The following is a 24911-nucleotide window of genomic DNA, read 5'->3' on the forward strand; positions in this document are numbered from 1 at the left end:
CACCATCTAAATTCATGCCTATTTTCACGTTAATAAATCAAAAATTTTGAATGTTTGAAAATATTATTCAAATTTTTGAATAATTTCAATTTAAATAATATAAAAACTATAAATTTTTTTGATTCTATATTAATTGATAAGATTGTATGTTTTTTTTCAATATAATCTTTTAAATATTAAAAAATTATCCGCAAAATAGAAAAAAAGTTTTAAAGTTATTCCTAAAAGATAAAAAAATGGAGGGGTAGAAGGGTAATTTAAGAAATCGATGGCTGTCCTGTCGGGGGCCCAGAAATAAAAAAGGAAGGAACAAGAATGATCCGCGCAAAGCATACAAAAGTGTGGGCTGAAAAAGAGAGAGAAAGTTAGAGAGAGAAAGCTGTTTAGAGACGTTATCGGATTTCAAATCACTTTCTCGCCGGAATTTAATAGTTCCGTTCACGTCCGTGCTTAGGGTTTTCAAATTTCTTACCAAACAGGAGAGAGAAACAAACCAGAGTCTTTTTGTTTCAAAACAAAGTTCTCGGATTTGAAAACCACCTTTGAATTCCCCCAATAATTTCGGAATTCCCGTTCAAGTCCGTGAACGGGATTCCAAACTGTAGGTTTTAGAGTTTCTTATGAGTTCACGATCTGTAATTTTCGGGTGTGTTGAGGGGCAATTGTGCCTAGTCAGATAATGTTTACTCCGCAGAGGAAGGTGTGGTCTGGTTGGTCGCTCACTCCCAGGACCGAGAAGAACGGCACTGGGTCGGGTTCCAACGGTCAGAATCTGAATCCCAGTTCAGTTGATGGGACAGTTGGGAAGGGAAAGGGTGTGGCTTTTGTAGAACCAGTGACTCCACAGAATGGAGTCGGGCCAGGCCAAGAAATGGAATCTTTGGCCGAGAAGATTTCAAGGCTCGAAAATGAGGTAAAAAAATCTGTTATTTCCGTTATATATATATATATATATACTTTACATTTTTGGCCACATGTTTTAGTGAGTATAAAGGTTACTTGAAGTTTGCTAAGGAGGAACGTGAAATAGTTATATGCTTATTAGAAGGTTATTAAGAAAAATAACTTTCTGTAGAAGTGAATCGAGCACAGAGGTGATTTAACTTGTCTAACTGAAGGATAAGGATAAAATTATGAAAGCCCAGTGATGTTAAGAGTTGTGCTTTCACATTCAAACTTTAGATTTTGCAATTTTCTGAAGGTTATCTTGTATGCTTATAGCTACTGGCATAACACTTGGCAATTTTGCCTTTGTCTTGTAATTATATTGCTGTCTATTTGAATTGTGGAGGTTCTAAGCACATTTTTGCTCTTTGTTGCCTTTCCCATTTCTTGATATATCATGTTGTATCATGTCTGTGAAAAGAGTTGTCTGGGTGCTGGAAAATGTTTTATGTAGTAGATTCAGTATCTATATCTTGGGTTTACTTTCTAATATTTAATTATGTGAAATTTAGTATTTTACTCTCATGTGGTTCATCTATTTTCCAGCTCTTTGAATATCAATACAATATGGGGCTTCTCTTGATTGAGAAAAAGGAGTGGTCTTCTAAGTATGAAGAACTCAGGCAGGTATTTGAAGATGCAAGGGATGCACTCAAACGAGAACAAGCAGCCCATTTAATTGCAATAACTGATGTTGAGAAGCGGGAAGAAAACTTGAGGAAGGCTTTGGGTGTTGAGAAGCAGTGTGTGGTCGATGTAAGATTCCTTTTCCTTGTGCTAATATCTTTTTTTTCTTTTAACAGGTTATTGAATTCTTTCTTGATTTTATTATTCTTTTTCTCATTTTATAACGGAACTGGATGAATTTTTTGAATAAGAATTGGGATATTATGGGTGGAATAAAAGGAAAACATAAACAAAAAATAAAAACTCTTATTAAAGTCCCTTCTCTTTTGCTGAAAATAAGAGTTGAATGTCTCAAGGATGATGTTTGTCAAGTTGTCTTGTCCTTATCATGACTATGCATCCACCTAAGATATAGTGGGAGCAGTCTGTAAGTGGGAATTTTCTGCTAACATTAGCCACCCTGAATCTATCAACCTTGAGTTGTTTATGAGTTAATTGTATTGTAAGTTTAAAGCTCAAGGATTAGTTGTAAGTGGGAATTTTCTGCTATAAAATTATCCACACTGAATCTCTTGACCTTGAGTTGTTTATGAGCTAATTGTATTGTAAGTTTAAAGCTCAGGGATTAGTTGTTAATACAACTAATGCATGCATCTTTGAAGGAAAGGAGGGGAAGAAGTCAATAATTTATGGGACAATATTCTTTTTCTAGCTTCTCCATGAGCCTCGGTTTCTGAGAAATTTCATCATTCTTCGCTTTTCTTTTTAACAGCTCAACTGCAAGGGGTGGGTAGTTGCTTCTTGGGGTGCATTAGTGAGAACTAGTTTATCTTTTTGTATAGCGTGGACTGTAATTTGTTATAACCATATCAATTTACCAATGAACCACTAGTTGATGTTGACTTGCATGGGGTGGCTCTGCTCTGGTTCTGGGCCTCTTACGCTGGGGGTAGGGTGATTCACTCAAGCCCCACAAAAAGCTTTAGAAAATTTTATATAAAAGTATAATTTCATCCTTAAATTTTCAACTTTTTATTTTTTGATCCATTCATGTAACTGAACTATTAATTTTAGTCCCCTTAGAGACCATTTCTAACCCTTCATTATTGAACATTACACTTTGACCTCAAAAAAATGAACTAATCTCACCAGTTCATAATGCTCTTTGTCTGTATGATTACATGTGCTTATTTGTATAGCTATTGCCTCTGCTTTGGTCGTTCTGCTCTTGCTTTTGTGGCCAACTGGCCCACTTTTGTCATTTCTTTTACTTAATACATATTTCCTGTATCCTACCCAAAAATAAAAAAAATAAAAAAAATACTATTTGAAGAGAGTGTAACAATTGGTCTTTTTTAATTTTTGGTGATTGTTGGTTTCTGCAGCTGGAGAAGGCTTTGCGTGATATGCGTTCAGAAATTGCAGAAATCAAGTTTACAGCTGACTCAAAGTTGGCTGAAGCAAACGCTTTGGTAACCAGCATCGAAGAGAAATCTTTGGAGGTGGATGTAAAGTTGCGTGCTGCTGATGCCAAGCTTGCTGAGGTGAGCAGAAAGAGTTCAGAGATTGAAAGGAAGTCAAAAGAGGTGGAATCTCGGGAAAGTGCTCTTCGCATGGAGCGTTTATCCTTCATTGCTGAGTATGCTCAAGTCATTTGACCATTACTAACTTTGTATTTTGAATATATTGTCTCTCACATTTCGACTAGAATACATAGTTCAGATGTCATTTTGCTTTCTAATTGCATGTTGGTTCCATTAATCAGGCGAGAAGCACATGAGACTACTTTTTCCCAGCAGAGGGAGGACTTACGAGAATGGGAAAGAAAATTACAAGAGGGAGAAGAGAGGGTTGCCAAAGGTCAAACAATTGTTAACCAAAGAGAAGAAAGGGCAAATGAGAAGGATGCGATATTTAAGCAGAAAGAGAAGGACCTTGAAGAGGCACAAAAGAACATTGATGCAATGAACTTAGCTTTGAAGAGAAAAGAAGATGATATTAATAGCAGGCTAGCAAATCTTAGTTTGAAAGAGAAGGCAAGTTCTTTTCTGTGCTGTCATATGCTTACTATTGTTAATTTCTCAATAAAATTTAATTTATTTTAATATGCTTTTTTCATATTGATGCAGGAATATGATGCTACGAGAAAGAACTTGGAGGTGAAAGAGGATGAGCTACTTAAACTGGAAGAAAAGCTGAAAGCTAGAGAAATGGTCAGTGCTTTCAATTGGTTTTTTTTGTGATATAAGAAATGGTGATGGGAAAAAATGCACTTTGTCAACTGATAATGTTTTGATTTTATCAGAAATTTAAAAGGAAACTAGTCTTGTTATGGGTGTAATGTGGTCAGTCAAATGTAACAACACATACGACCTTAATTTGGCATACGGCTGGGCTTTGATTAATAAAAGCAGCCAGTGTGAGAGTGTAATGGTCTATTTAACAATAAGAGTTCTCCAAATCTAGGTGGGCAGCAACTCTAGATATTTTTTCTCTTCTTTTATGGGTATGGGCTGACTAGAGTGGTGGACGANATTTAATTTATTTTAATATGCTTTTTTCATATTGATGCAGGAATATGATGCTACGAGAAAGAACTTGGAGGTGAAAGAGGATGAGCTACTTAAACTGGAAGAAAAGCTGAAAGCTAGAGAAATGGTCAGTGCTTTCAATTGGTTTTTTTTGTGATATAAGAAATGGTGATGGGAAAAAATGCACTTTGTCAACTGATAATGTTTTGATTTTATCAGAAATTTAAAAGGAAACTAGTCTTGTTATGGGTGTAATGTGGTCAGTCAAATGTAACAACACATACGACCTTAATTTGGCATACGGCTGGGCTTTGATTAATAAAAGCAGCCAGTGTGAGAGTGTAATGGTCTATTTAACAATAAGAGTTCTCCAAATCTAGGTGGGCAGCAACTCTAGATATTTTTTCTCTTCTTTTATGGGTATGGGCTGACTAGAGTGGTGGACGATTGTGCAGAGGGATAGTGTCAGCTTTTCTTTTTTCTTTTTTCTTTTTTTTTTTTTTGTGAAAAGTTTCCTGATTTTCTTGCTTTCAGAATCATAATTATATTCCTAGTAAATATTCTTTTCTTTGCCTCTTTCTAGAAGTAAGTGTTACTGTTCATGTATGTAAACATTTGCATGCTAAAATGAGAAATCCTGTACCAACCACTAAAATTAAAGCACAGAGCATTATAAGATTGAGTTGTCATTAGTTTATTTATTTTTCATTTCTCTTTTCTCTGGGATCAGTCTGTCATAAAAGATCATGAATTTGACTCTTTTATTTTTTGGTGAAATTTTTGCAGCTTGAAACTGAGAAACTGCTTGAAGAACACCAAGCCAGTTTAGATGCAAAGCAAAGGGAATTTGATTTAGAAATTGAACAAAAGAGGAAATCTGTGGATGATGATTTGAAAAGCAAGGTGATTGAAGTGGAAAAGAAGGAAAATGAAATCAATCACAAGGAGGAGAAAATTGCTAAAAGAGAGCTGGCATTGGATAAGAAATTGGAGAAGTTTAAGGAGAAAGAGAAGGACTTTGAATCAAAGGTGAAAGCTTTGAAGGATAGGGAGAAGACTATTCGATCTGAGGAGAAGAACTTGGAGACTGAGAAGAAACAACTGCTTGCTGATAAAGAGGGTTTTCTGAGTCTTAAGGCTGAACTTGAAAGGTTAAAAGTTGAAAATGAACAAGAACTGTTAAAGATACATGAAGCAAGGGATCAACTCAAGGTAAGTGAAGAAGAGAGGGCTGAATGTCTTCAATTGCAATCAGAACTAAAAGAGGAAATAGAGAATTGCAGGCTTCGGCAAGAACTTCTTTTGAAGGAAACTGAGGATTTAAAGCAGCAGAAGGAGAGTTTTGAGAGAGAGTGGGAAGAGCTGGATGAGAAAAGAGCTGCGGTTGAGGAAGAATTGAAGAAAATTAATGGACAGAAGGAAAAACTAGATAAAGAGAGACATTCTGAAGAAGAAAGGTTAAGAAAAGAAAAGCAGGTGGCTGAGGATTATATCAAAAGGGAGTTGGAAGCTCTTGAAGTGTCGAAGGAATCATTTAAGGCCTCCATGGAGCATGAGCGGTCAGTCATAATGGAGAAAGCTGAAAGTGACAGAAGGCAACTACTTCGTGATTTTGAGCTGCGGAAAAGAGAACTTGAAACTAATATGCAGAATAGGCAAGAGGAGTTGGAAAAAGATTTGCAAGAGAAGGAGAAATTGTTTGAGGAGGAAAAAGAGCGGGAACTAAGCAATATTAATTATTTGAGGGATGTAGCTAGAAAAGAGATGGAAGAAATGAAACTAGAAAGAGTTAAATTAGAAAAAGAAAAGCAAGAAAATGAGGCACACAGAAAGCATTTTGATGAGGAAAAAGTTGGAATTCGTAAAGACATTGACATGCTTGTTGACCTAACGGAAACATTGAAGGGGCAACGGGAACAACTTGTGCAGGAGCGAGACCACTTCCTTACCTTTGTTGAGAAACACAAGAGTTGCAAGAACTGTGCTGAAATAACTTCCGAGTACAAGTTTTCTGATTTAGTCCAGGAAATTGTGAGTGCAGATGTCCCTCCTCTTCCAAGTTTGGCTAATGATTATGTCAATGAAGGTGTTCATGGAATTGCTACAGAGAGTAAAAATAATGAGAATAGTCCGAATGTTGGTTCAGGATCTCCTGTTTCTGCTGGAACTATGTCTTGGCTTCGTAAATGCACTTCAAAGATATTCAAGTTTTCTCCAACTAAGATGATTGACCATACTGCTGTTCAAGAGTTGACAGAGGATGCAACTCCTTCTGGTGGGCAGTTTTGTGTAGAAGAACCATCAAATATGTTAGGTTGCACTTCAAATGAGCCAGAGCTATCTTTTGCAATTGTAAATGATTCTTATGATGTTCCTAGGGTCCAATCTGAGACAAGCACCAGAGGGGGTGAGGTTGGCCAGGATAAGATGGTTGATGACCAGAGCAACATCAATGGTAAGGTAACAGAAGTTGAGGAAGATTCCCAGCCTATTGATCATGGTCGACAGCCTCGGAGGAGAGGCAGGCCCAGAGTTAGTAGAACACGCTCTGTAAAGGCAGTTGTACAAGATGCTAAGGCTATACTTGGGGAAGGCTTTAACTCAGATGAGATTGAGCATCCAAATGGGAATACTGAGGATTCTGGCCATGAGATTACTGAAAGCCGGGGTGAATCTATTCATGCTGATAAAGGAACATCAAGAAATGCACGGAAGCGGAACCGTGCTAAGACATCTCAAACTACGTTGAGTGAGCATGATGGTGGTGATAGTGAAGGACAATCTGGAAGTGTTGTGGCTGGCCAGCACAAGAAGAGGCGCCAAAAAGTTTCTTCAGCTGTGCAGACTCCAGTTGGGACTCGATATAACCTCCGGCGTCCCAAAACGTAGGTTCTCAATTTTTTGTTTCTTATGTGGTAGAATAACTTACCCAGAGTAATCTTTTTTGGGCATTATCCTTCCTAGCACCTTCCAATGCATAAAAACTAAAACTTTGTTACCATACTTTTTCAAGTGAGCATAACTTTATTGATTTTTAAAATGCTCTATTGTATTGTCTCTGTACAATTCAAATTCAATTTTTTTTTTTTTTTTTTTAAATATTCATCTCCAGGCTTCTGACACATGGATTTTGTTGAATAATTTTCAGTGGAGTCACTGGTGCAGCGGCTAGAACCACGTCTGAGCCAAAGAAAGGAAGGGAGGAAGGGTCTGAAGCTGTTGGAGGCGCACAGGAGGATGAGATTTCGTGCTGCAGAGTTGTTCCTGCACGTTCAGTGGAAGTTGTTAGTGAATATGGCAAAAGCATGCATTTAGAGCGGGTAAGGGCACTATAATCATTGTCTAGTAAATGTGGTTATATAAGGTTTGTTAGATTGGTGTGAATGACTTGGATATCTTATTAATTAATTGTAAGTATCTTTGTATGGCATCTGAAGTAAGTTGTTAACGGTGTGTTTGATTGTATGTGAACCTGACTTGATGTGACAGTGTGGTGAGGGGGATGCATCAAAAAATTTAGTTGAGAATATGGCATTAAGTGAAGAGGTGAGTGGGACACCAGAGGAAGTGGGGGAGTATGGCAATGTAATTGAGTGCAAGAGTGAATCTCAGAGAGAAGGTGGAGGAGTTGGGTTGGACAGCGAGGAGGAGGATGGCGAGGAATATGAACATCCGGGCGAAGCCTCGATAGGAAAGAAACTTTGGACATTCTTCACAACATAATGTTGCAGTTGCTGACCTTCTGTGCTGTACCTCATTGGTGATGGCATAAAACTTTGTTAGGTTTGGTGTTAGGGAGTTATTTGATGTGTAGTAGTGTGTATTAACAATTGAAACTGTAGTTATGACCACGGAGGTCTTTAATTGAAGATAGGGGTTGGGATTTAGTAGCCCTCTGTTTCTATTTTTATTTTGTTAGGATTCGGGATGTTTTTAGTATTTTTTTTTTTTTTTTCTAAGAATCGATCGTAGATAGTTTGGATGTAGCAATGACCAGTGCCTTATTTATCACTGGACTCAGCTTTTTCTAAGCAAATTGTCTGTACCAAATTGTATTTTTAAGGATGCCGGAATGATTGTTTGATTGCTTTGCTCTTTAATTTATTTATTTTTTCTTTCCTTGAAGCCATTTCTGCTACATCTGCTCAAAACTCAGAACTCAAAAGAAGAAAATAAATGAATTAAATTAAGAGTGATGCTATTGACACTCAATTATTAGCCTTTGATAGATACCTTTCCCAACTCAACCAGCCGCATTAAGAACAAGCAGCAAAAGCCCAGAAAATAGCAGTAACAGTAACCAAAACCCAGGAACTAGGAGACTTTTGTATTGATATTCCAGCAAACAAAATACATAGACAACTAACCGGCAAAAAAACCAGCCAACTACACAATCAAATAACGCCCAAAACTCAAATAAAAGAAACACAGACAGTGCTGGACTTGGCCAGTTCCTCCCTAAATACTAGACTCTGAGTGCTAGTTCCTCCCCATCCCAACTTCTTCTTCAATAAAACAGTTCTCTCTTTCTCCTTTCTTTTGTTCTCATCTTGTTCTCTCTCAATAACCGAATTTCCCGTCCTGACCAACCAGTATATGCCATCTGTCCCGGCCCAATTAACATCTTTCTACAATAAGAATCTTCCTATCACCTCCGTTTTTATCTGCTGCCAACTCCCTTACCTTTTCTTCTATACACCTTCACCATCGTAGTTTATTTCCTCTTTCTTCTAAATTCAAATAATCAAGAATTTATGCTTTGGTGAAAACTTGTTAAATGGGCATCTCCCTGCGTTTCAACCTAAAACCATGAAATTACATTCAACAGAAAAGTGGAATGAATCCATATGATAATAAAATTAAAGAACATTTCTCGTTTACAATAACATTGATATTTGATGGTAAAAGGTAAATATCAAAGGCTGACGCTTTAAAATAAGCAAGCTTCAGACCATATTATTATCAACTCTGCCAAAGGAAACAAAACCTTATTATGTAAATGACTTCCCTTGATGAATTTCTCAATATTCTATAATGTAATTATGGAATATTTTATATACTTGAATGCTGCTACTGCTGTTGACTGTCTATACATTTGTGATTTGTCAAAATGTTCTCAGCAACCTAAACCTGCTTTCTGTTTGAGTGGTTCTGAAACTTCAGCTCCTGATGACGTTAAGAATCTAAGATTTTGTTGAGTGAGCCGTTCGACATGCTTCTTCAGATCCCTGCAAAATTTAAGATGAATAAAAGCATATTAAGTTGATGTTTTCACAACTATTTCAACTAATATAAGATTCAACATTTTGTAGCTTGAAAATCAAAGTATTTACGCACTTGCATCGTGGTACGCTGCAATTAGATTCTTTACAATTACTTGAATGCAGCTTCAGTGTCAACCAAGCCTTTTTACAGTACCAGCACCCCCCTGTGGCTCGAACTCTACACTTACATGCATGAATGAACAACATTTTTATTTCAAGGCAGTTTGGGAAAGAGCAAGGCTGGCTTTTGGTTGCATTACATATAGATGCATGCCGGAGAACATCTAGTAGTCGTGTTGACTGTATTGTCTGCAGAGATAAATTGACATGTAAGTAACTTCATATATCCAATATTATACATGAAATGCAAGGAGCAGAGGTAGCAGGTAAAGTCCAAATCCATGGGCATGTAAAGTGATTGATACGGACACATGAGAGAAGTTTAAATTTAAGCATAAATTAAATTACTTAAGCTGATAACGTTAAAAGATGCAACATTTGAGAAGAGTTTCTCCATACCGGCTCTTTTCCTTGTGAAATCTCTTTACTCAGTGTCCCAGAATTAGCTGCACAAGAACGCTGCCTCAATTTATGAATATGCAAAGAAGCACCCTTTTCCTGATAGCATGCAGCACAAACTTCAAACTGTGGACAGATCTCACAAAACCAGCAGTGGTCCATATAAGTGTCCTTGTCGCAAAAGCTGCAGAAGCCCTCAGGAATATGCATATTTGGATTGTGGAGATGATATAAGATCATCATTGAAGAATGCTTCGCCCGGCGAAGTGAGTCAAATTGATAAGAGTTTCTTTGACAGAAGCTCAAGAAATCACTTCTATTATCAAATAAGCTATTATCTAGAATAACATCTCTGTCATTGGTATCAGGTGGCACATTATCAACGATAACCTGAAAAGAGAAAACAGTTATAAGAATGGGAATAACTTAAATGGAATATGTATTAGAAATGCCAAATTCACAATTATAAAGAAGCATAACTGAGATTTGGGACTTAAATTCACCTTAGAAAGTAAATGCGTTTCCCTGCTATTTAAAACGTGAACATCTTGCCCATTCAGGTTTCGCTCAACATCATGGCATCTGCAATATGAAAGAAGAAAAAATAAAAATGAATCCTCCTGGAACAACTTATATCCAGTATTTTGTCAATAGCCAAAAGCAAGCAGCACTACTGCAAAAATATATCATAGAAAGATTAAAAAAAAAAAAAAAAAAATCAACAGAAAAAGTGATATAATGTCGCTGAATTCGAATGTATGAACAGCCATTATGTAAATAGAGATAGCATAGTTTATACAAGACATAGTTAATCTTCAGTGTTCTCTTACTGAGGTTAGTTCAGATTGCAGTGAAGTTGCTGTTTTAGAGGTTTGTAACTCGTAATTATTTGGACCTATGTTTTATTCTTTCAAGTCAGAGCCAATCATAAAGTCATTCTGTAAATAGTGATAGCATTGTTTGCAAGTCTGTGTGAATCATGTCTCATAAAAATGACTTCATGCTTTGTGCTGGACCTCATCATCTTTTCATAAAAATAAAACCACCATTCACATTTGATGTGCATCACACTCTTATCTATGCATTCTTAACATATTAAAACGACATCAGAATCTGAAATGAATGCAACGAATTTAGGACATACGATGGACTTCATGGTCACTTAAGGGCATTGCAACGACATAATAAAAGAGCTTCATCTAGGTATTGTATGAAATAGTCACTAAAGAGACCAGTTCTAGTACAGACTGGCAATAGTAAGGAAAACAAAATTACAAAGAAGAATCGTTACCTTTCACATAGTTGAAAACTTTTACACTGATTGCAAAACCATCGGCATCCATGTAATATCACTTTATGACAGTGTGTGCAAACAAACTGCAAGTGGACGATGATAAAGTCCTCCTTCACAGGTAAGATGGCTTGCCCCAACTATCAAGAGAAAGAGAGCAACAAAAAGAAAAGAAAAGATTATTAAAAAAGATTACAAAGGATTACTTTTAAAGATTATTAGGTAGTGCTGACCGAAAATATATAGATTTTTATAAATTTATGGCAAGCAAGTGCCGCAACAAACACATAATAGGTATGCATTTCCACAAATATCTAAGCATTATTATTTATTTATTTGTCCTTCCTGTACAATAGACATTTATGAAGAACGAATCTATATATAAACATCTACCAATAACCTTTCAATTCTGTGTCAATCTAATTTGGAATCCTCAAAATCATCTTGCAGTTTTCACTTTTATACAAGTATTAGGAGTGGAGATTCTAAAAAACTGATTATGCATGCTCTCTTAGCTAGCCAAAGATCTACATTGTTAGAATAGATCAGCTTTGTTATAAACGATCAACATACTGGGCAATCTTGACCGTTTTGTTATACAGCATATGGCATATGGCATTTTCATTCACGGAACAGGAATATAGACATATCCCTGCCTTATCCATATGCTATAATGAACTACCATATTGACATCATACACATTTCTCTAGTTCTGCTTCTTTGGTAATAAGAAAGAAGTTCACTCGACCTGGGTGATAAGGTAATACTTAGCTGACCAGATATAGACTTTAATTTGCAGGCTCAATTGATTCCTATCGGCTTTCAAGCCACTATCTTCCACCTCATTTGAGGCAAACAAGCACACATCTCAACCATACAAGATATCTACAATAATAACTGTAAAAAGAATTTACACAAAAGGTTTAAGCTGAGAGGAGATATACCTTTTGCATCAACAGAATATCTTTAGTCGCACCGCTAGAAGGATTTGTATGTCCCATAGCTTTTAAAGTCCTCTTTGCCATTGGTTTCTTCACCTTTTTATGAGCATCACGTCCACTTCCTAGTTCAAAGCTCTTGATCACACCTTCAGCAGCCCCGGACCAATAGTCACCATCAAAATATGGCAAATGGGCTGCAGTCACTTTTGAGTTATATCTTCTAGTTGGAACGAAAAAATAATCATATAGATTAGTAGAATCAACCACAATTTTTTCTTCAACTGCTTTTCTCAGCATTGACTTATACCTGCAGGTGGAAAAGTCATTTATCAAAACATACGCAGAATTGCAGAGAAAATCAGTAGCCATTAGAATGGGGCACACAAGTGTTCAGAGTGGCCAGAAAAGGTTAGGTTGCATGTGAAGTACTAGAGTGCAACTAAACATCATGATATGGAGGAAAATCTTTAGAGAGAGATAGAGAGGCCAACCATTGCCGCAGCTTATCTGACTTGGGAGTCTTCTGAGTCTCCGGATGGCAGTATAAAATATAATCTTCTCCCTTTACAGGAGGACAGGCCCATATGTAGCAGGTTCCAAAACCTCGTTTTTTACAGTATTCAAGATATCCTATCTGATGATGGCAATAAAAGTAGTGTAAGCGGTCAATTCTTTTTATTAAACTAGATGCATTGATATTTTAAGAAATCAAGCAAGTAAATTAAGAAATAAAATAATATACCAAAATTTCATGGTAAACAAAGGTACGAAGAGATTCTCCAGTTGATGTTTGTGTCTCAGGTCTAAAGTACTTGACTGAATCAAGATATGAGATATAGACACAGCGTTGGTTTGGGTAGCCACATTCGGAGCCATACTCCTGGACATACATGCTAAAAAGGCAAATATCTACTCCGTCAATCGTCTGGAACAAAAGAATCACCTGAAATGGAAGGACATGGCTAATTTTCTCTATCAACTAATAAAGGAAACAAGAGGAGCATATAATATAAACAACATAAAGTAAACTTCTACAGGTGTCTGGGCATCATGACTACCCTCCCTTGAGGTTTTGTTCCCTTCAATGCATGTAACAAATGGAGGGAGAAGTCCATTTCCAAAAACTTGAGAAATTCAGTGCTATCTCATTACATTGTTGAATGTCATAAAACTTTAAGAAGAAAAAACGAGGCAATTCTAATTGTGGAAAGACAATGACAGAAGCAAAAGCATTAGCATACAAAGCACTTAACTAAAAATCCATCTCACCTTTGATCTGTATGGGAATTCAGTAGGATAATTCTCATCCTGAAAGATTTCTAAAAACTTCGGCTTTGCTTTTAACAGCTTATCAACAGATAATACCACTCTAACAGCAAGATCTTCTGCTCTTGGAACCTAGTAATCAAACAGCATTATATATTATCAATCAGGCAGCTATAATGAACCGTTGAGACTAAAAAGAGAGATTATGTAACACGAAAAGCACAAACGAAAAACAACAAAAAGTAATTGCTGGGTGTACTATTTGATTACTGAAAGAAACAAATCTTGGAGAGCAATAAAGTATATTTCCAAGTAAACTAAATTCATTATACTATGAAAATGAGCTATATCACTAAAATTGAACAGATAATTTGATGATAGAGACATATGATGTAAGTTGACCTTTTTTTAAACTACAAACTACAACTTAACTTGCGAATAAGATTTACTCTTTTCTCAGGGTTAAATGATTGGAATAGTGTAGCTTTTCCTTTTATAAGTTGTTGTTTCTTATCATTTAAAAGAATGTATGTTTTAGACATGGACCAGTTGTCATTCATCAATGACAATCAAATCACTTTCGTTTTAAAAAAATTTCAGTAATTCATGATGGATATATGAATATTAGAAAATGCTGCCCATATTAATAATTACCACAAATAAGGCAAAAGATTTATGACCCTCAAGCCCAGTTGGCAACTTACCTCGTCAAGGTTCTTCCCAGTTAACTTTGCTTTCTTTTCTCTTTCCTGATGGAGACGCTTAAAGAGTCTCTGCTCTATGTGGTCGCTAAGCATGGTACAAGGTAGATCTTTTGCACCAAAAAAGGTGTTCTTTGGTAAGGGTAAACAATCATCAGTTTCTATTTTTTCTAAGCAGCATTTCGGACACATGTACTCAGCTTCTCCTTTCATATCTCTTTTGTTATTAAACAGAGCACATATCTGGTGTTGCCAGCCTTGACAATTATCACACTGAACCCACTGCAAGAACACAAAAGGCACAGGGAGTGAATCTTCCATAATTTCTTAGATCCAGCAAAACAAATGCATCAAGACTTGGCTTACCGATTCTTCAGTTTCTTCATAATTCCGCTTTCTAACCAGCTCTGTCTTGGCAATAGCAATCCCATATAATGTGATACTCCCACCACGACACTCTCTATAGCATGCAGTGCAGAAACAATGTCGCATGCCATTTTCTTCTGGTGCGCTGTAGTAGATCATGTTGTTTTTAATACGACCACCACAATATGAACAATACATTGGTGTTGGAGCAAGAAAAAACTTCTCTATTCCACACAACTGGCAAGGGCTCCCATTGTCTTTGTGGATTATTTTGTTTTCCCTTCCCTCCTTTGATATAGTCTATATCAAAAAAGATGCAGAAGTATATTAATGTTTGCTCATATTTATAAACAACTTTTGTTATGATAAAACATTTTGCAGCAACTAAAGTTTTAGAAAAATTACAAAGGATAAACTCACTAAGAAGTAATTAAAATATTACTAAAAACTAATCCAATGACCTTGCACAAAAGAAATCAACAAAATGCTAAGGCCAAATACTAGTGCGTGTACAAATTCAGACAGAACTACAAAACAGTAATTCCAATTAATGAAGGCAGTAAATCAACATGATGTACAAACCTGACTGTTCCACTGCCTAAGACTTGATATGTGCCCCCTTATTTGTTCTGCTGTGAAAAATTCAATTAAAGAAATACCCTTTATCCTGGGGTTCTTTGACTTTAGTTGAGTTCCACAATCATTTTTTGGTGCAACATGTTCATCTCCAATCTCCGCCTCGTTCTGATTGAGAGTCCAGATTGGTACATCCTCTTTACAATGAGTACTAAGCTCTTCTCCGAGAACAGACTCAGTGCTGAAGCTCACCTCGCTAGAATCAGTCTGTGCAATTTCATTAACACAGCTAAGGTCCACCTCCTTCATTTTACTACCAACGATATGCTCCTTGGGAGTAATCACACTCTGGGCATTCAACCTGCACCAGTTACCTGCAACGTCTTTCCCATTCTCTCCATCGATAATAGAATTTTGTACAGTGTTCCTCAACAGTTCCCTGTCCACCTCCCTGACCTCAGAATTAATAGATATAGGAGATTCAGGCCATTGCTGCAAGGGTGGAAGTGCTCCAGAATAAAAAGGTTGAACCTTCAAAGGATCCCAAAAAGAAGAAAATTCGATTTCATGTGAAATGGGGCAAACTTTTTTTTCTGTTTTCAAATGCTTTGATGGACGTTCCATGCAATCCATTCTGCCAGAGTTAGGCCCACCAGAATCTATATCATTGAAATTCCGTTTTGTATTATTAAATTCGTGGTGAAGTTTACCAGTACCACATAGATGTCGAACAGGTCCACAAACATAACACTCAAACGAGTGACAGTCATCAAAGTGAGATAGGAGTAAGTAGAAACGTTCACATCTACACATGTGAGCATCACATATTGTTGAATGCAAATAATTCACAAAAGAAACTTGGCAATCCCCTGTAGGCACCATGGAACTCTTGTAATTGATATAAGTGCATAAGATCTTATGCTGAAGAGAAAAACACAGTAGATTATTTGATGGAGCATGTTTTGTGAGTCCCTTGGAACTAGAAAAAGGTGCAGAATTCTCTGAAGCAGCAGGAAACCTGTGTGATTGTCCTGATGGGAGAATAGTCTTCCTACAATGAATTTCTGCCGCTGTTGAATTACCAGATTCAACTTTTTCACTGATGTAACATTGTTCTTTGGCCTCGTCAGGCTTATCAAACTGCACATATGGCTGATGATAGTCCATGTCCAGGCTGGGTAGAGTGTTTGAGACTTTAGGAATCATCTCTAGAAGATGTGGGATCTGCAAATTTGAATCATGTACTTGTTCACTGTCAAAAGATCCAACAAGAGAAAATCCATCTCTACTAGAGCATGTGGTGACAGTTGAAGTTGAAGCCTGTTGAGGTGAACGAATCATCTCGCCAATCTGTTTCATGCCCATAGGAGAAGAAATGTTCTTCTGATGGACATCAGTGAATAAGCTGGCAGCACCAGTTTCATATCCATTAAAAGGTCGTCCTACAGACAGATTGACATAAAATTATTAGACATAAAAGTAAAACCTAGCAAAACATAGATACAAAAGATCAATATGTTGAATCATGTTATAGTTGATAGCTAACTGGCTAACCTTTCAAGTGACTCAAACGGTTGTTTGGTCTATCTAAGCAGCAATCATGTTTCAAACCAAAGGTTGACATTGTCATGCAAAGAGGCACTGATGAGGAAGTAGGATGGTTGGCAACTTGTTGAATGGGGTTTATGAGATATAGACACAGCGTTGGTTTGGGTAGCCACATTCGGAGCCATACTCCTGGACATACATGCTAAAAAGCAAATATCTACTCCGTCAATCGTCTGGAACAAAAGAATCACCTGAAATGGAAGGACATGGCTAATTTTCTCTATCAACTAATAAAGGACACAAGAGGAGCATATAATATAAACAACTAAAGTAAACTTCTACAGGTGTCTGGGCATCATGACTACCCTCCCTTGAGGTTTTGTTCCCTTAAAGCATGTAACAAATGGAGGGAAGTCCATTTCCAAAAACTTGAGAAATTCAGTGCTATCTCATTACATTGTTGAAGTCATAAAACTTAAGAAGAAAAAACGAGGCATTCTAATTGTGGAAAGACAATGACAGACAAAAGCATACATACAAAGCACTTAACTAAAAATCCATCTCACCTTTGATCTGTATGGGTTCAGTAGGATAATTCTCATCCTGAAAGATTTCTAAAAACTTCGGCTTGCTTAACAGCTTATCAACAGATAATACCACTACAGCCAGAATCTTCTGCTCTTGGAACCTAGTAATCAAACAGCATTAATATTATCAATCAGGCAGCTATAATGAACCGTTGAGACAAAAAGAGAGATTAGTGACACGAAAAGCACAAACGAAAAACAACAAAAGTAATTGCTGGGTGTACTATTTGATTACTGAAAGAAACAAATCTTGGAGAGCAATAAGTATATTTCCAAGTAAACTAAATTCATTATACTATGAAAAGAGCTATATCACTAAAATTGAACGATATTTGATGATAGAGACATATGATGTAAGTTGACCTTTTTTTAAACTACAAACTACACTTAACTTGCGAATAAGATTTACTCTTTTCTCAGGGTAAATGATTGGATAGTGTAGCTTTTCCTTTTATAAGTTGTTGTTTCTATTCATTTAAAGAATATGTTTTAGACATGGACCAGTTGTCATTCATCATGACAATCAATCACTTTCGTTTTCAAAAATTTCAGTAATTCATGATGGATATATGATATTAGAAATGCTGCCCATATTAATAATTACCACAAATAAGGCAAAAGATTTATGACCCTCAAGCCAGTTGGCAACTTACCTCGTCAAGGTCTTCCCAGTTAACTTTGCTTCTTTTCTCTTCTGATGGAGACGCTTAAAGAGTCTCTGCTCTATGTGGTCGCTGAGCATGGTACATAGGTAGATCTTTTGCACCAAAAAAGGTGCGGTTTCGCTCAACATCATGGCATCTGCAATATGAAAGAAGAAAAAATAAAAATGAATCCTCCTGGAACAACTTATATCCAGTATTTTGTCAATAGCCAAAAGCAAGCAGCACTACTGCAAAAATATATCATAGAAAGATTAAAAAAAAAAAAAAAAAAATCAACAGAAAAAGTGATATAATGTCGCTGAATTCGAATGTATGAACAGCCATTATGTAAATAGAGATAGCATAGTTTATACAAGACATAGTTAATCTTCAGTGTTCTCTTACTGAGGTTAGTTCAGATTGCAGTGAAGTTGCTGTTTTAGAGGTTTGTAACTCGTAATTATTTGGACCTATGTTTTATTCTTTCAAGTCAGAGCCAATCATAAAGTCATTCTGTAAATAGTGATAGCATTGTTTGCAAGTCTGTGTGAATCATGTCTCATAAAAATGACTTCATGCTTTGTGCTGGACCTCATCATCTTTTCATAAAAATAAAACCACCATTCACATTTGATGTGCATCACACTCTTATCTATGCATTCTTAACATATTAAAACGACATCAGAATCTGAAATGAATGCAACGAATTTAGGACATACGATGGACTTCATGGTCACTTAAGGGCATTGCAACGACATAATAAAAGAGCTTCATCTAGGTATTGTATGAAATAGTCACTAAAGAGACCAGTTCTAGTACAGACTGGCAATAGTAAGGAAAACAAAATTACAAAGAAGAATCGTTACCTTTCACATAGTTGAAAACTTTTACACTGATTGCAAAACCATCGGCATCCATGTAATATCACTTTATGACAGTGTGTGCAAACAAACTGCAAGTGGACGATGATAAAGTCCTCCTTCACAGGTAAGATGGCTTGCCCCAACTATCAAGAGAAAGAGAGCAACAAAAAGAAAAGAAAAGATTATTAAAAAAGATTACAAAGGATTACTTTTAAAGATTATTAGGTAGTGCTGACCGAAAATATATAGATTTTTATAAATTTATGGCAAGCAAGTGCCGCAACAAACACATAATAGGTATGCATTTCCACAAATATCTAAGCATTATTATTTATTTATTTGTCCTTCCTGTACAATAGACATTTATGAAGAACGAATCTATATATAAACATCTACCAATAACCTTTCAATTCTGTGTCAATCTAATTTGGAATCCTCAAAATCATCTTGCAGTTTTCACTTTTATACAAGTATTAGGAGTGGAGATTCTAAAAAACTGATTATGCATGCTCTCTTAGCTAGCCAAAGATCTACATTGTTAGAATAGATCAGCTTTGTTATAAACGATCAACATACTGGGCAATCTTGACCGTTTTGTTATACAGCATATGGCATATGGCATTTTCATTCACGGAACAGGAATATAGACATATCCCTGCCTTATCCATATGCTATAATGAACTACCATATTGACATCATACACATTTCTCTAGTTCTGCTTCTTTGGTAATAAGAAAGAAGTTCACTCGACCTGGGTGATAAGGTAATACTTAGCTGACCAGATATAGACTTTAATTTGCAGGCTCAATTGATTCCTATCGGCTTTCAAGCCACTATCTTCCACCTCATTTGAGGCAAACAAGCACACATCTCAACCATACAAGATATCTACAATAATAACTGTAAAAAGAATTTACACAAAAGGTTTAAGCTGAGAGGAGATATACCTTTTGCATCAACAGAATATCTTTAGTCGCACCGCTAGAAGGATTTGTATGTCCCATAGCTTTTAAAGTCCTCTTTGCCATTGGTTTCTTCACCTTTTTATGAGCATCACGTCCACTTCCTAGTTCAAAGCTCTTGATCACACCTTCAGCAGCCCCGGACCAATAGTCACCATCAAAATATGGCAAATGGGCTGCAGTCACTTTTGAGTTATATCTTCTAGTTGGAACGAAAAAATAATCATATAGATTAGTAGAATCAACCACAATTTTTTCTTCAACTGCTTTTCTCAGCATTGACTTATACCTGCAGGTGGAAAAGTCATTTATCAAAACATACGCAGAATTGCAGAGAAAATCAGTAGCCATTAGAATGGGGCACACAAGTGTTCAGAGTGGCCAGAAAAGGTTAGGTTGCATGTGAAGTACTAGAGTGCAACTAAACATCATGATATGGAGGAAAATCTTTAGAGAGAGATAGAGAGGCCAACCATTGCCGCAGCTTATCTGACTTGGGAGTCTTCTGAGTCTCCGGATGGCAGTATAAAATATAATCTTCTCCCTTTACAGGAGGACAGGCCCATATGTAGCAGGTTCCAAAACCTCGTTTTTTACAGTATTCAAGATATCCTATCTGATGATGGCAATAAAAGTAGTGTAAGCGGTCAATTCTTTTTATTAAACTAGATGCATTGATATTTTAAGAAATCAAGCAAGTAAATTAAGAAATAAAATAATATACCAAAATTTCATGGTAAACAAAGGTACGAAGAGATTCTCCAGTTGATGTTTGTGTCTCAGGTCTAAAGTACTTGACTGAATCAAGATATGAGATATAGACACAGCGTTGGTTTGGGTAGCCACATTCGGAGCCATACTCCTGGACATACATGCTAAAAAGGCAAATATCTACTCCGTCAATCGTCTGGAACAAAAGAATCACCTGAAATGGAAGGACATGGCTAATTTTCTCTATCAACTAATAAAGGAAACAAGAGGAGCATATAATATAAACAACATAAAGTAAACTTCTACAGGTGTCTGGGCATCATGACTACCCTCCCTTGAGGTTTTGTTCCCTTCAATGCATGTAACAAATGGAGGGAGAAGTCCATTTCCAAAAACTTGAGAAATTCAGTGCTATCTCATTACATTGTTGAATGTCATAAAACTTTAAGAAGAAAAAACGAGGCAATTCTAATTGTGGAAAGACAATGACAGAAGCAAAAGCATTAGCATACAAAGCACTTAACTAAAAATCCATCTCACCTTTGATCTGTATGGGAATTCAGTAGGATAATTCTCATCCTGAAAGATTTCTAAAAACTTCGGCTTTGCTTTTAACAGCTTATCAACAGATAATACCACTCTAACAGCAAGATCTTCTGCTCTTGGAACCTAGTAATCAAACAGCATTATATATTATCAATCAGGCAGCTATAATGAACCGTTGAGACTAAAAAGAGAGATTATGTAACACGAAAAGCACAAACGAAAAACAACAAAAAGTAATTGCTGGGTGTACTATTTGATTACTGAAAGAAACAAATCTTGGAGAGCAATAAAGTATATTTCCAAGTAAACTAAATTCATTATACTATGAAAATGAGCTATATCACTAAAATTGAACAGATAATTTGATGATAGAGACATATGATGTAAGTTGACCTTTTTTTAAACTACAAACTACAACTTAACTTGCGAATAAGATTTACTCTTTTCTCAGGGTTAAATGATTGGAATAGTGTAGCTTTTCCTTTTATAAGTTGTTGTTTCTTATCATTTAAAAGAATGTATGTTTTAGACATGGACCAGTTGTCATTCATCAATGACAATCAAATCACTTTCGTTTTAAAAAAATTTCAGTAATTCATGATGGATATATGAATATTAGAAAATGCTGCCCATATTAATAATTACCACAAATAAGGCAAAAGATTTATGACCCTCAAGCCCAGTTGGCAACTTACCTCGTCAAGGTTCTTCCCAGTTAACTTTGCTTTCTTTTCTCTTTCCTGATGGAGACGCTTAAAGAGTCTCTGCTCTATGTGGTCGCTAAGCATGGTACAAGGTAGATCTTTTGCACCAAAAAAGGTGTTCTTTGGTAAGGGTAAACAATCATCAGTTTCTATTTTTTCTAAGCAGCATTTCGGACACATGTACTCAGCTTCTCCTTTCATATCTCTTTTGTTATTAAACAGAGCACATATCTGGTGTTGCCAGCCTTGACAATTATCACACTGAACCCACTGCAAGAACACAAAAGGCACAGGGAGTGAATCTTCCATAATTTCTTAGATCCAGCAAAACAAATGCATCAAGACTTGGCTTACCGATTCTTCAGTTTCTTCATAATTCCGCTTTCTAACCAGCTCTGTCTTGGCAATAGCAATCCCATATAATGTGATACTCCCACCACGACACTCTCTATAGCATGCAGTGCAGAAACAATGTCGCATGCCATTTTCTTCTGGTGCGCTGTAGTAGATCATGTTGTTTTTAATACGACCACCACAATATGAACAATACATTGGTGTTGGAGCAAGAAAAAACTTCTCTATTCCACACAACTGGCAAGGGCTCCCATTGTCTTTGTGGATTATTTTGTTTTCCCTTCCCTCCTTTGATATAGTCTATATCAAAAAAGATGCAGAAGTATATTAATGTTTGCTCATATTTATAAACAACTTTTGTTATGATAAAACATTTTGCAGCAACTAAAGTTTTAGAAAAATTACAAAGGATAAACTCACTAAGAAGTAATTAAAATATTACTAAAAACTAATCCAATGACCTTGCACAAAAGAAATCAACAAAATGCTAAGGCCAAATACTAGTGCGTGTACAAATTCAGACAGAACTACAAAACAGTAATTCCAATTAATGAAGGCAGTAAATCAACATGATGTACAAACCTGACTGTTCCACTGCCTAAGACTTGATATGTGCCCCCTTATTTGTTCTGCTGTGAAAAATTCAATTAAAGAAATACCCTTTATCCTGGGGTTCTTTGACTTTAGTTGAGTTCCACAATCATTTTTTGGTGCAACATGTTCATCTCCAATCTCCGCCTCGTTCTGATTGAGAGTCCAGATTGGTACATCCTCTTTACAATGAGTACTAAGCTCTTCTCCGAGAACAGACTCAGTGCTGAAGCTCACCTCGCTAGAATCAGTCTGTGCAATTTCATTAACACAGCTAAGGTCCACCTCCTTCATTTTACTACCAACGATATGCTCCTTGGGAGTAATCACACTCTGGGCATTCAACCTGCACCAGTTACCTGCAACGTCTTTCCCATTCTCTCCATCGATAATAGAATTTTGTACAGTGTTCCTCAACAGTTCCCTGTCCACCTCCCTGACCTCAGAATTAATAGATATAGGAGATTCAGGCCATTGCTGCAAGGGTGGAAGTGCTCCAGAATAAAAAGGTTGAACCTTCAAAGGATCCCAAAAAGAAGAAAATTCGATTTCATGTGAAATGGGGCAAACTTTTTTTTCTGTTTTCAAATGCTTTGATGGACGTTCCATGCAATCCATTCTGCCAGAGTTAGGCCCACCAGAATCTATATCATTGAAATTCCGTTTTGTATTATTAAATTCGTGGTGAAGTTTACCAGTACCACATAGATGTCGAACAGGTCCACAAACATAACACTCAAACGAGTGACAGTCATCAAAGTGAGATAGGAGTAAGTAGAAACGTTCACATCTACACATGTGAGCATCACATATTGTTGAATGCAAATAATTCACAAAAGAAACTTGGCAATCCCCTGTAGGCACCATGGAACTCTTGTAATTGATATAAGTGCATAAGATCTTATGCTGAAGAGAAAAACACAGTAGATTATTTGATGGAGCATGTTTTGTGAGTCCCTTGGAACTAGAAAAAGGTGCAGAATTCTCTGAAGCAGCAGGAAACCTGTGTGATTGTCCTGATGGGAGAATAGTCTTCCTACAATGAATTTCTGCCGCTGTTGAATTACCAGATTCAACTTTTTCACTGATGTAACATTGTTCTTTGGCCTCGTCAGGCTTATCAAACTGCACATATGGCTGATGATAGTCCATGTCCAGGCTGGGTAGAGTGTTTGAGACTTTAGGAATCATCTCTAGAAGATGTGGGATCTGCAAATTTGAATCATGTACTTGTTCACTGTCAAAAGATCCAACAAGAGAAAATCCATCTCTACTAGAGCATGTGGTGACAGTTGAAGTTGAAGCCTGTTGAGGTGAACGAATCATCTCGCCAATCTGTTTCATGCCCATAGGAGAAGAAATGTTCTTCTGATGGACATCAGTGAATAAGCTGGCAGCACCAGTTTCATATCCATTAAAAGGTCGTCCTACAGACAGATTGACATAAAATTATTAGACATAAAAGTAAAACCTAGAAAAACATAGATACAAAAGATCAATATGTTGAATCATGTTATAGTTGATAGCTAACTGGCTAACCTTTCAAGTGACTCAAACGGTTGTTTGGTCTATCTAAGCAGCAATCATGTTTCAAACCAAAGGTTGACATTGTCATGCAAAGAGGCACTGATAAGGAAGTAGGATGGTTGGCAACTTGTTGAATGGGGTTTATATCATCCACATTACTTTGTTATAAGATTTGCACATGATAGTTCAGAGTTTATCGGTTCATATATTCCTCCTGAGAAGAAATTGATAAAATAGAAGTTCAGTTAACATGATTGTGTCTTTGTGAAGTCTCAAATAAACAAGTAAAACTCATTGGTTCAGCAAGGTTTTGAATGCTAATCTCATAGTACGTTTTTCATTCTTTTTATCACCCCCATCTAGCCTCCCAAAAAAAAGGGGAGAGTAACTGAAAGCAAGACAGTGATATCTCTCGCATGAAATATCCAAATGTGACAACCTTCTTGGCTCAACTGAATTCATATTGAATTCTAAGATGCATGAATTTGAATAGTACATCCACCCACTTATGACAGGATAAAAAAAAATAGCAAGGTAAACCATAGATCAGGAAGGGAAGAGAAATAAGAAGAAGAAATAAATAAATAAAAAACTCAAACTAAATTTTCATCACATTAAGACCTCCAAGGCAACCTCTTTACATAGTTGGTTTTCCATGAACGTAACAATATCAGATTATTGCAGTTTACACTCATTATCCATCATGAAAATGATAATTTAAAAAAATGCAAAAGTGTTTAGCCCGATCAACTTAAAATATTGTGTTCAAGATTTCGGTTTCTATCTCATAATTTTTACTCATTCCCAGAATATGCTTTGATTTTTTTTTTTTTTTTTTTTTTTTTAA

The 24911-nt window shown here is 36.4% G+C and overlaps 3 protein-coding genes across 3 annotated transcripts; 1 reads left to right on the plus strand and 2 right to left on the minus strand.

Moving 5' to 3' along the window:
- The first annotated feature begins 340 nt into the window (after positions 1-340).
- LOC116137719 (protein CROWDED NUCLEI 1) lies at positions 341-8207 on the plus strand. The gene is made up of 8 exons (XM_031423404.1): positions 341-913; positions 1492-1701; positions 2958-3211; positions 3338-3608; positions 3702-3785; positions 4890-6988; positions 7252-7423; positions 7593-8207. The coding sequence occupies exons 1-8, from the start codon at positions 680-682 to the stop codon at positions 7824-7826; spliced, it is 3558 nt and encodes a 1185-aa protein (XP_031279264.1). The 5' UTR covers positions 341-679; the 3' UTR covers positions 7827-8207.
- Positions 8208-8977: 770 nt separating this feature from the next.
- Positions 8978-16665, minus strand: LOC116137801 (histone acetyltransferase HAC12-like). Its single transcript, XM_031423505.1, has 13 exons — positions 16582-16665; positions 15034-16469; positions 14452-14751; positions 14089-14367; positions 13388-13516; positions 12861-13061; positions 12610-12752; positions 12122-12425; positions 11178-11317; positions 10390-10468; positions 9887-10276; positions 9441-9676; positions 8978-9331 (listed from the first exon to the last, which is right to left on the minus strand). Exons 1-13 carry the CDS (start codon positions 16655-16657, stop codon positions 9220-9222), a joined length of 3825 nt encoding a protein of 1274 aa, XP_031279365.1. The 5' UTR covers positions 16658-16665; the 3' UTR covers positions 8978-9219.
- A 459-nt stretch (positions 16666-17124) lies between these two features.
- On the minus strand, positions 17125-24324 carry LOC116137741 (probable histone acetyltransferase HAC-like 1). The gene is made up of 11 exons (XM_031423438.1): positions 24077-24324; positions 22529-23964; positions 21947-22246; positions 21584-21862; positions 20883-21011; positions 20356-20556; positions 20105-20247; positions 19617-19920; positions 18673-18812; positions 17910-17963; positions 17125-17263 (listed from the first exon to the last, which is right to left on the minus strand). The coding sequence occupies exons 1-11, from the start codon at positions 24150-24152 to the stop codon at positions 17125-17127; spliced, it is 3201 nt and encodes a 1066-aa protein (XP_031279298.1). The 5' UTR covers positions 24153-24324.
- Between the last annotated feature and the right edge of the window lie 587 nt (positions 24325-24911).

The sequence above is a fragment of the Pistacia vera genome, unplaced genomic scaffold, assembly GCF_008641045.1.
Source record: "Pistacia vera cultivar Batoury unplaced genomic scaffold, PisVer_v2 Contig333, whole genome shotgun sequence".
Taxonomy (NCBI): domain Eukaryota; kingdom Viridiplantae; phylum Streptophyta; class Magnoliopsida; order Sapindales; family Anacardiaceae; genus Pistacia; species Pistacia vera.

What these genes read in the sequence shown, in the direction of transcription:
- LOC116137719 (XM_031423404.1), top strand. Translation starts at nt 680, where the DNA reads ATGTTTACTCCGCAGAGGAAGGTGTGGTCTGGTTGGTCGCTCACTCCC. An exon ending in AGCTGAAAGCTAGAGAAATG is followed by an intron (nt 3,786 to 4,889) that starts GTCAGTGCTTTC and finishes AAATTTTTGCAG; the next exon opens with CTTGAAACTGAGAAACTGCT. An exon ending in AACCTCCGGCGTCCCAAAAC is followed by an intron (nt 6,989 to 7,251) that starts GTAGGTTCTCAA and finishes AATAATTTTCAG; the next exon opens with TGGAGTCACTGGTGCAGCGG.
- LOC116137741 (XM_031423438.1), bottom strand. Translation starts at nt 24,152, where the DNA reads ATGACAATGTCAACCTTTGGTTTGAAACATGATTGCTGCTTAGATAGA. An exon ending in AATTCCCATACAGATCAAAG is followed by an intron (nt 20,557 to 20,882) that starts GTGAGATGGATT and finishes CTTCCATTTCAG; the next exon opens with GTGATTCTTTTGTTCCAGAC. An exon ending in TCAGATAAGCTGCGGCAATG is followed by an intron (nt 19,921 to 20,104) that starts GTTGGCCTCTCT and finishes TTCCACCTGCAG; the next exon opens with GTATAAGTCAATGCTGAGAA.
- LOC116137801 (XM_031423505.1), bottom strand. Translation starts at nt 16,657, where the DNA reads ATGACAATGTCAACCTTTGGTTTGAAACATGATTGCTGCTTAGATAGA. An exon ending in ATGAAGAAACTGAAGAATCG is followed by an intron (nt 14,368 to 14,451) that starts GTAAGCCAAGTC and finishes GTGTTCTTGCAG; the next exon opens with TGGGTTCAGTGTGATAATTG. An exon ending in ATATTCTGTTGATGCAAAAG is followed by an intron (nt 11,318 to 12,121) that starts GTATATCTCCTC and finishes TTCTCTTGATAG; the next exon opens with TTGGGGCAAGCCATCTTACC.